General features: G+C 35.4%; 1 protein-coding gene across 1 annotated transcript in view; it reads left to right on the forward strand.

Annotated features, from left to right (window-relative positions):
• Positions 1-4,081: 4,081 nt before the first annotated feature.
• Positions 4,082-12,204, forward strand: part of LOC113233779 — a 36,528-nt gene continuing 28,405 nt past the window's right edge. The window contains exons 1-2 of the mRNA XM_026468983.1: positions 4,082-4,118; positions 4,382-4,995. Coding sequence (XP_026324768.1) covers positions 4,082-4,118; positions 4,382-4,995 — 651 coding nt within the window. The remainder of the gene's footprint in view (positions 4,119-4,381; positions 4,996-12,204) is intronic.

Consider the following 12,204-nt stretch of genomic DNA (forward strand, 5'->3'; position numbering starts at 1 on the left):
GTGTAAAACATCTTGTCTTCTGAATTTCTTTCTACACACCTCACAATCAAATTGGCCCTCCCCATGCTTCAACATATGAGAATTCAAATACTTCTTCATGTGAAAAGTACTGTTACATAATGTACATTGATATGGTTTAGATTTATTATGAATTTGTAAATGCATTCTTAACCTTTTACTACTGACAAAAGTTTTACAACAATGTATACAGGTTTTATTGTGGTTTTCGTTCAGCAAATGCAGTGATAATTTATCAGGTCTATTGAAAGCCGCACCACATTGTAGGCATTTGAATTTAGGCTTCTTTAGGTTGACCACATTGTCAACTTGATCATGATTCTGGTAGTGATTTGCAATATCTTCCAAGGATAGAAATGACTTCTTACAGACGTAACACATATAGCTTGGATTGTTATGGTTAAAAGATATGTGTTTCAAAAGTGCATCAGAAGTTTCAAAAAAGCAAATGCAATCACTTTGCATACACTTAAACTTTTTCATAGATAAATGGTTGTTTAAGTGAGCCCGAAACTGACTGTAGTTTGAGAGCACTGAATCACAATAAGAACATGAATAACTTAACAGTTCCACATCCACGGTTTTCGCTGTTGTAGCGTTTATACTATCTGGCCACACTCTATGAGAAGTTGTATGCCTTTTCAAATGGGAGCTGTTGTCGAAACACCTCCCACAAATTTGGCATTGGTATGGTTTATCATGTAACTTCATATGTGCCAATAAATATTTTTTCTTTTTAAATTTTTTCTTACATTTTACACAGGATATGTTATTAACGTCTATGGCTGTCTTTGCAGTTAGCATTTCACTATTTGTTCCAGCTTCTGTCGGTAAATATGTTGTGACAGAAGGCGAGTAAGTGCTGTGTGACTCCAGATGTGTAACGCTAATTAGTTCTTCAACACACTGTACGCCTTTGTGATCAAGAAACGACTGTAAAGTATAGAAAATTGTCTTGCAGCAACCACAAATAAACAGATCCTGCGTAATTGAATCCAAAACAACTTGTCCTTGTGCCATGGTTGGATTCTTGTAGTTTTATACAGCCAAAGACCAGTGCAATTTAAAATCTGCAGATATACTATAAGACATAAAATTTTCTAAAGTTTCTTATAGATTCACTCCAAAAAAACCGGAAAGCGAAGTAAAATTAGATACCTCCTTCTGCTAGGTTTACGCGCTAAGTTAGCGATGAGATATTATAGTACTCTATGCAAAAAGATAAGCATTCAAATTATGTTTTTTTAAATAGAATTAATGATTTGTGATAGAATTCAACAAGAATGTATTTAAATCTCACAATTGTACGAAAACATTAATGAGCCTTATATCAACTTCATTCAACTTCAACTTTTGTGTCTATGGCTCCGTCATTTTGCGCGACGATTTTGCCAGAATGTAACATATCCTCTCAATATTTTTTTTTAATTTATTAAGGCTTTGGCAAAGCCATCAGCCTAAACATGAAGTTTAATTATGTTTCTGTAAACATGGCCGTCACAAAGAGGATAGGCAATTTGAGGCGGCGTGCTTGGATTGACTCGGGATTCCTTAAAACGGGCCGATACGGGTATTTTAGTTCGAGATTCGTATAATTTCGCGTTTTAATCTTCGATTAAGGCACAATAGCACTATCCTATTTCAATTTAAACTAGATTTCACAAAATAATTGAAAGTCAAAATAAAAACGATACTTTTCCCTCCAAAAGGTCCAGAGCGAATCTCTCACCAAAGAGTAAGCACACTGCACAGAGTAAATATGTACCTATTAAAATATGGATGAAGTTAGCTTTTGCCATACTGTCTCGTCCCAAAAGATGGAAATACAGTTTTTTTTCTTATTTTATTCGGCTTTTCGCGGTTAACGTTTCAGCAACTTACCGAGGCTTTTTTGGCTTGTTTTTAAAACGTGGATTATAAATAATAAAATAATTAAATGTTGAAAAGGGATTAGGCTCAATTTATATTGCGGCGGAACGAAATGGAAGCGAATTTGTGTAACGATATTGTACATTGCGTAATGAACTTTATGATCAGTTGTGTAACGTACAAACTAATAAATACGACCCAAAGTCACGTCTCACGTCTTCCGCGGATTTCTCGCGCATGCTCGCGAGTCGCGCATTCGCGAGAATTCCGCAGCTGTCGTCAGCAACGCCTGGCGAATCTGCGGCAAGTGGTGCGAAGACAAGTACAGTGTGACGTCAAACGTCGACGAAATACAATACTACATTATAGCCACGGGAATTCGATTATTCCATCCACCGCGCCGCATTCCATCGAACGCGCGCGCCTTCACGCGCAGCGAAGCGAAATGGACGCTTCCGTTCCATTCCGTTCAGCCGCAATGTAAATTGAGCCTTAGAAAAATGGAGAGGAAGAGTCCAAAAGGATCAAACGGGAAACTATATATATATATGCCATATGAATAAACTGTTAGTATAAATATATAGGAGAAATATTGTAATTATAATTGTTACTATTACAAAGTCTATATTTTAATATTATTTTCTAAAAAAATGTGGATCGACAAGTGTATAACAGAAGAGTTATGGGCAATAACTAAAGATGAATGCAAGTGGGAAGAGGCACATTGGCACACACATAAGATTGAATAAGATCTCTCTGGAGAGAAAGGAATCTGAAAGTGGTGACAATCGATTAGTTTTTAAGAAAAGCCAATTCCAATCTGATAAAAAAGTTCTAGCATCGATCTGAATTTCAAAGATGTAACATTGAAGTATAATAGCCGTAAGTCGAATATTCCTACATTTAACTAAGAGACGCGGACGCAGCACTTACCTATTTAAAATAATGATTTTTCAAGTTGGTTATAAGATATCGTGAAATATTAATATTTATAGTAAAATAATAAAAACAACAATAAAATTTAGAGAATATTTTTATAACTTTTTCCACGGTTTCAATTAAGAATTATAATCTATCCTTTATCATAACACAAATCGATCAAAATCGAGAACTGTGTTGCATCAAGTGAACATCACTAATCGTAAAGTTTGACCAAAAATATGACAAAGCGGCCGTGCCCTCACCACGAAACTGAATGCATTATTAAGATGGATTCACAACGAATAAATTTTCTTCTGGCAATATATTGCCGCAATTTATCGCGATGCGCGATGTTAACCAATCAGGAGTTAAAGTCGTAGCTCCTGATTGGTCAACTCAAGGTCATGTCACACAACGCGATAAATTGCGGCAATATAGTTCCAGCATTATGAATCAACGAAATAAGTATTAATCTTTTCATGTAAATAATGGACAAATACCTACGACTCGAACGCTTCGACGTGGTTCCTGCGGCTAGAAATGGTGCAAGACCATGGGAACACTGGAAGAGAACTTTCGAAAATTTCCTTGCTACCAGATACCAGAAACTTTAAATTTTAAATTTAACCAAATTAAATTAAATACACAAGGTTGTGTGTGACATCCAAAACTTACCCTATAGCGGGAACTCACTTTCACTATAAATCTATCATCACTAATAAATACTTCGTTTTCAAAAAAATTACGATTTAGGAAATCGTTAATTTTAAATTTTAAATCTGCGTCGCTTAGGCTAGCGATAAAAGACAAACGAACGAAGACTCGCCTTGAGCGCGATTCTTGGTCGAATCATCTGCATCATCAGCGGCGACGACCGCTGGGTCGCTCGCCCCGAGTCTCTCGTTAACCCGCCGTGGATTAAGTTTGAATCAAATTTTAGTGGCTATGAAGGAAAGCGAGGCAATGTTTTGAACTGCTGTAGTAAGGCCGTAGTATATAAAGTTTTATTTCTAATAAAATACCTTATTTATACAGGATGATTTTTTAGTCATCGTCCAAATTTTTTCCAGCCGCTAGGTATCATTCAAAGACTCCATTTTCGAAAAAAAATTGATAGGTCTATTTTCAAAATGAAAATATTTATTCCGAAGTAATACTCGACAAAAATTGGTTACCAATTTACACTATAATTATTTACTACGACTATGCGTCTATGAATGAATGCCATACGCTAACCGCGCGGATTCTCCAATCATACGCCAATCAAAGCAAAATGCCGCCACCGCCGCCGCCCGCGCCGAACGCTATTGGCGGCTGTCACTTCAGTCGTCACACGTCCGTGTAGCGCTTCGTACGTGTGTGCAACGCTATCTCGCTATTGAAAACGCATTTACGTGTCACTATGTATACAAACCGCGAGTACTTTGAAATGGTCGAGTGCTATTTTATAAGTGATGAAAGCCTAAACGGAGCCTAGAGACTATACGAGTCAGAGAGCATTCCTCGCCTTCGCAATTATGGAATAGCAAGTCCTACAGTCCCCAACCGCCAAACGTTTCTGCATGTCATACAGAGGCTTTTAGCCATGGCCAGTTTACGACGCCTTCACACGCCCAAGGACGTGGTAGGCCGCGACTGTCCGTGGAAATCGAAGACGAAATCTTCGATTTTTTCGAGAGAGATCCAAGACGAAGTACACGTGATGCAGCTCGACGGTTCAACGTTAGCCAATACGCTGTGTGGAAGCTGCTCAACACCTCTGGATTGCACCCTTATCACTTCCAAAAAGTGCAAACGCTAAATGAAGCAGACGCGCTGCCTCGTCGAGTTTTCTGCGAGTGGCTGATCGCACACCCCGATGCGGTCATTTTATGGACTGATGAAGCCCTATTCACACGTGTGGGGCTGTACAACCAACATAATGAACATTGGTGGTCGTATCGCAACCCGCACATGATAAAAGACAATTATCACCAAGTGCGTTTTAGTGCAAATGTGTGGGCCGGGATTGTCGGTGATAAAATTCTAGGGCCGTATTTTATTGAGGGGCGGCTGACCGGAGGCACCTATCTCAATATGCTACAAAGCATAGTCTCTGATTTGATGGACGACGTACCGCTAGCCCTCATTAACCATCCTGCTATTTATTATCAGCATGACGGTGCACCGCCGCATTACGCTATCGACGTGAGGAATTATTTAAATATGGAATACGGGAATCGCTGGATCGGCCGCGGGGGTCCCGTTCCATGGCCACCCAGGTCACCAGACCTCACACCCTGTGACTTTTTTTTGTGGGGCGAAATTAAACGCGCCGCATGTATGTGGAGGAGGCCCAAAGCCTCAACGAATTGAAACAAAAAATTGAAAGTGCATTTGCACAAGTGAAAAGTGACACTACAGTGCTGAACAAAATACAAGACAATATTCAAAAACGTGCAAGAATCTGCTTGGAGAGGAATGGTTTACATTTTGAGCAATTATTAAAATACTGTTAAAGTTGTTACGCTAAGGTAATTTTTATTTGATTTTAATTAAATGTACATAAGTTGATTCAAATTTTTTAAATACGCCTTATTGCAAAAGGCATGGCCTGCTTTTATTTTTATACTTCTGTGTACGATACGAGTGCGGACTACATTTGTCGTAAATCGATGTTTTGTTTAAATTTATTGATATTATTATAAAATGTTTCCAGTTCACTAATAAAAAACACCACGTGCGTAGATAACAAAAGGGCGATGGGAAGATTCTTTTTTTTTATTACTTGCTAAATACTAATTCGTTACAATTCATTGTAGGAAGCGAACCTTTTATTTATTTGTCTCACAAACAAAAGTAAAGATTATTTTCTTTTGTTCTCTACACATGGTAAAATTTTTAGTGACTTTGAAATTCAATAAGTAAATTCTTCGATGGCCTTCGGTAACACAGCGCTTTAATTGCGTAGAAGTTAAGTTCGGGAAACGAACTTTCCCTAATTAGGTGTGTTAATCAGGTGCATTATTTTTATCATTATTTTGTAATAATATCATTAAATTTTGTCAAACCTCTAAAACAATTTACTTATAAATAACTTCCGCTCTCGTTTTCGTGCGTTAATGTAACAAAATGTTGACTTAAATTCGAATTAATTGTCTACATTCTAAAATAACACCACAAAGGCCTTTTGTAACTTGACGGTCCTAAGCCCGTGAAAGTATGAAGGGAAAATTTGCAACTTATGTCTTTTATCAATGACGCGGGGGGTGGCCTAGCGCGCATATCGAGTAGGCTGTCCACACGCGCGCAATTTTTTAAAACAATTTTGCGATGGCATATCTTAATTTTAGTATTGATTTACACTAAAAGGAAAATTTGCGCATGTTATATTTTCACTAAAGATCATAATATTATGAAAGTTTGGACGATGACTAAAAATTCATCCTGTATTTTTATTAAAAAAAAAAGTTCATTATTTACAAATTCTTGTAACATTCCATTACAGAAGGTCGCGCATTATTACCTGAATGCTGAGTTGCTCAGTTTTCCTGTAGGTATTTGAAAAAGATCATTTGTAACATTCTAAAGATAGATAGGATATTTGAATTTGCTCTACAAAAGGGTGCCTACTAAGAATAATAACGCATAGAATGATAGTTCCATATCAAATGAACTGTCACAAGTGAGGCAAAAATGGAATTCATGTAGGCGTAAGCAACTTGTATCTACGCTCGTCGGCACGCACACAACTATACAAATAATGATGCCCTGGAATAACATTTCCCTCAAAAGTGGGGAAATTGTATCTCGCATATCTCGATATTTCGAAAACGATACCCAACTTGCAATTATTCGAAAAATCGTGCCCGCCATCTTGGATTTAGAAATGAGTGCCATATTCGTATTGAGCATCCCCAAATACCTCGAAAAGGATACCCATATAGCATTTTTTGAAAAATCCTGTCCGCCATCTTGGATTTACAAATAAGTGCTATATTCGTAATGAGCACCCCCAAATATCTCAAAAACGATACCCAACTTGCCATTATTCGAAAGATCGCACCCGCCATCTTGGATTTAGAAATGAGTGCCGTATTCGTAATGAGCATCCCCAAATATCTCGAAAAGGATACCCATATTGCATTTTTTTGAAAAATCGTGGCCGCCATCTTGGATTTAGAAATAAGTGCTATATCCGCTCACGCGATTCATGCGTCTCTGGAAGCATACCACACCTAGAGGTGCCGGTGATGATTTTATACCGATTTATCGGATATCGAAGTTATAACAGGTAAAAGAACGAATACTAATTGCTATTTCGGTAACTACTCTAGCAAACCATAAAGTTTTTAATGCCTGGGTCTGTCATTTAAAAATATAAACAACTTCAAAAATACGTCACGACAATCGTGTGTGTTATTGTTTGGGCTGGTGATGTCGGTGTATATTTATTGAAAACATACCGTAAGTTGCGTTTTTTAAGTTTACCCTGAATATAATGAATGGTAAACATTAGAACCACTCAAACGGAATATTATCACATTTACCCAAGAACACCAAAAATTTCATTAGTGCTTTTTAAGTGCAGGATTTGCGGTGTATTACTGCATTTTATTTGAGATGTTTTTGTTGTAGTACGGAGGGTATTTATTTAGCAATGCAGAATAATAATTTTTATTTATAAAAACTTGTATTTAAACTGAATCCTTTTCTAATTTGCGAAACCAAATAGCCGCCATTTTGCGGTAGGATGAGCGCATCGCGTGAGCGGATATGTTTGTAATGAGCACCCCCATATACCCCGTAAACGATACCCAGAATCAAAATTAAAATAATCTTTATTTCATAGGTAAGCATTATTACACTTGAAATCGTCACATTGGTTAAACTCTACCGCTCATTCGTAAGGCAGATTCCCCCGAAAAGTATAAGCAAGAAACTCTAGGGGTTGCTCTTTGTAAACAACATTTGTACGCATTCAACTTGCAGCAATGGAAGTCTAATGCACACTTACATTAGAATAAAAAAATGTGCAGCCATCGCGATATTGCCTATTCTCAAAAAAGTACGTAATATAATTATTTTGAAACAGAATAGCAAAATTGGGAGAAAGAAATTCGTTACTTTGCAACATTTTCGTGTCTTGTTGCAACGAAATTAATTTTCGGTTTTAGTGAATATTTATATAAAAATACAAGTTGAAACGCGTTACTTCTTTGTGGAATTTGATGTTAATATCTATTTTATGTTTGTCTGACGTATTTTTACACTCATTTACCGCACATTTCGTCATTTTTAGCTAAAATTCTGGAGCTGTTCGCGGTGCAAGTTGACCTTGAGCACTGACGACCCGCCCGTTCGTGTAGGTCCTTTGGGCGCGCTTCAATTTGCCTCACTTAGCGTGTGCGGGCTAGGTTTCTATGCGTTATTATTCTAAGGGTGCCTAGTGGTTTCATTCGAAGTGACGATTTCAAGTAAAATTTGATTACCTATCTGCCGTCGCTAACTAAAACGCGTCTAAGTGACAAAATATTTTTTTGAGATTATCATGGATAACCATAACCCAGTTTTAGTGTACCTATTTCAGCTACGCATCGTTAGTGTAAGTTCCGATAAGTCGGACACGTTAACTAATTTTAACTGTTTTTAAAAGTTAATTTTGTGCTCTACCTTATGCTTAATTTAAAACGAATATATGACCATTTGTCACATAGCCGCATTTTAGTCAGTGGAAGGCGAAATCAACATACTTCATTAGCGGGACAAATATACCCCTTATAGGGGTTTAATCAGTAAAATGAGCGAACTCTAATTTTGGGTAATGTTTTCAATACCTACATCTTTATTATTCTAAGACCTACATGTTATTTGAAATTTTAATGTCATTGATGCAGTGCATGAAATGTGAATAATATACTCATATTTTTATTCACAGAATAGGTACTTCTACCCTAGTGGGATCTTATCTATGGATAAGAAGAAACCCATGCGCCACGCGATGCGTAGCATCTAATAGTCTGTGGCCACGCGCTACCTCGGAGCTGACGGATGAAGTCCATTTAATTTCTTGTAGATTTTAAACTTTTTAAGAGATGATGTGATGATGCAATAGGTGGAATAGCAGTGACGATATTAAGGTTATTAATCCTCGGATATGTAAAATCGGGACGAGAACGAAAACGAATTTAAATTTTTTTTCACATTAATGATGGAGAGAAGTATGGAAATGACTACTTTGGTGTATCTTCCCAAGTTACATTGTCTATGGAAGGAGATTGAAAACGAAAACAACCATAAATTTTTGACAGATCGCAGCTGTGCATTGTGGGTTTGTTTCTGTTATGGATTTTTGTTCGTAAAAGTGTAGTTATTGTGTGAATTGCATCGTTAACTGGTGGAATCAATCGAATCCATCACTGTTCCACCGGTATTATTCGTTACGAGGCCATTTAACAACATGATCCAGGTAAATGCCAATTCAACTCTGCCAGTATGAACTTTTAAAAAATATCGGCGAATCTGTACATACGATTCAACTTTTTAGTCTGGTTGATAAGAAATCGTATTTCTTTTTATTTTTTCTATCGGCTAGTTGGAAGACGCCTGGAATTCACATATGCGTCGATAATGTAACCTGTTGACATTTTTCAATATGGCTCACTCCATTCGTTATGTACTCGGCCGAAAACATAAATAACGTGTGTCACGACTGATAATGACTGAGTAGGTACTCAGTGAATGTGAAAATGTACATTATTAATAGTTTCACAGAGATTTTTGATGAAAATAATGTTAGGGTTCTTATGGGAACAATGGAGGTGAGTACATGTTAAGGGGTAGCTTACCACTTTTTGATTGCACACTTACGCCTGATGTTACCGCACGTGAGTCGTTGTATACTACATAATACATTACTTGGTTTATTTTTCATACAATTTTCTGGATTGTTTATTGATAATATAAATAGTTGTCATTATTAATACACTACAATAAAAATATTTTACAATAATCCACAATGAGATATAATATTTACTAACAAATACTCTGAAATACAATGTACTTAATAAGTTATGTTTATTTTCTACCTAAAAGCTTTACATTGTGTTTGATAACAATAAATGAAACGAAACAAAATATTAAATGGTCAAATTATAATTTAATTAGTTCACTAATTTAAGTGGCTAAAATCAAATTTTCTTTTCAGATTTATTACTCATTCTTCAATAAAACAGTCACATAATTTCTCGAGGTAAGTATACAGTACCCTTGTAGTGTGAACTTGTTATTTTTATCCTGTTACATTCTCTAGAAGTGTTTTGTTACATATAAATTCACTGTACATTTGTTTGAACAAATGAGTGTGCTTTATTTATGTGTATATTCACGTAACACACATTACGCAATTATTCCAACATTTGTGAACCAATTATGATAATGAATTTTTTTATTCACCCTTCGGGTGGCAAATTCGTGGAAGAATCCTGTTTATTGGATTTCACTCACTTTTTATTTGTTGATTATTACCAATTACTGAGATGTAATTCCTCTAATTTTTGAGGTTGGTTCTTTATAAAAAAGTTATAATTATTATATATACAACTAACCAAATCACTAGTGAAAATTTACTGGTCAGTTGTCAGTCAATAATTATTGTTCTTTGTTCTTAGTTTAGATTATTAAAGGCTGTTTTTTTTAATAATATAAATAATAATAATAAACAGTAGACAACATCACAAATGTTGCTCTGATCCCAATGTAAGTAGCTAAAGCACTTGTGTTATGGAAATCGGAAACAATGACAGTATCACAAACACCCAGACCCGTGACAATATAGATAAGTCTGTTTCTACACTGACCCGGCAGGGAATCGAACCCAGGACCTCATAGATGGCGACACCATGAAAACCGGTTAGCAAGCTACTTGACTACGGAGGCCATCAAATTGAATGCTAAATTGATATTCACTTTTGACATCAAATATACAAATTATCAGTGAATTTAGAGATTATTATTGGTATTTGTACTTAATCTAGATTGTAATTAACCCTAAATTAGTGTTGATTTTTCATCAGTGTTGTCAACCTGTAGTGAAAAGTGCACTTCTTATGATATATAAATAGTATTAATATAGTTTCTGATATTGTTAAAATTGTACTAACTAAAAAAACGAAACAATTTATATATATTTTTAAGTTTTTTGTTGAATGTCAGGATATTTGACCACCATGATGTTCAATTCTTTTTATGAAATTATCCACTATTTATTTGGTTTGCTGGATGATGTTGGTTTGAATCTAGCTGGATTGAAGGATTTTTTTCAAAGCATACAATCTTTGTATTAATTACTAAAATATATAGTTATAACATTTTCAATGTAATTTTTTCATCCTATTTAAAAGTTAAAAAGTTGAAGTTATTCACTCTATGATGACAATGTTGTCTATGGAAGAAATTCCAAAAAATTTTGATACTCAATATTTTGTTACTTTAAAAGCCTCAGGAAATGAAACTATTTTTCCGAATTTAAATCCCGTATATTTGTTTTTTCAAACAAACCGACGTTTCAGGCCCTTTACGGGTCCCATGGTCATGATTGACCATGTCAAATATACGCGATTTAAATCCGCAAAAATAATTTCATTTCCTATGTGTAACAATCGCGAAAACCTAAGAACTCGATTTAAAAGCCTTGTTAATTAAAACATGTATTAAAATAATACTTTCTAGATAAATATTTGAGCAGAGTGAAGCTGTTTGACATGAAATAGATTTGCTTTTATACTGTCAATTCGCATATTTCAAACTTCCTTCAACTAAAGTCATAAGACTATATGTAAACTTACATTCTAGTCTTGCTTTCTAAACTAGATTTGACTGTCTGAAATGTATTACTTACTATTCAAAGACATGATACTGCTATATAATATTGTTGCATAATTTCTCATTGTGTTGAAATACTATATGGCGGTTAATAATGTGTGGTTTGTCATCCTGATGACACTATCAATAGTACCAGGCTATCCTCTTGTATATGTGATTTTATCCTTCTATCCTCCCTACTTATATCAACAAACTGAACTTTACAAAGAGACGCGAAAAACTGTTAAAGCTTAATATGATATTAGGCGTTAAGTGTTTTTCGCGTTTCCTTGTAAAGTTGGGTATTATGATTTGTACCCCTTTTCACTGGAGGCACAGATTATTAAGTCCATTGAATATTATGATATTTTACTACCATTCAATAAACTTATTATTACAATAATTAACTTATAATTTATAATTAAGTCAGCTGCCGGTAGCTGTAAAAGGTAGTAAAGAAAAATATATAATAGGTAGGTAGTAAAGAAAAATATTCGTAGATTTCTCACAGATGGCGCTACGGCAAAAAGTCGTTGAAAACCAAAAACAAAGATC

This window comes from Hyposmocoma kahamanoa, unplaced genomic scaffold, assembly GCF_003589595.1.
Source record: "Hyposmocoma kahamanoa isolate Upper Pololo Valley unplaced genomic scaffold, ASM358959v1 102, whole genome shotgun sequence".
In the NCBI taxonomy this organism is placed as follows: Eukaryota; Metazoa; Arthropoda; class Insecta; order Lepidoptera; family Cosmopterigidae; genus Hyposmocoma; species Hyposmocoma kahamanoa.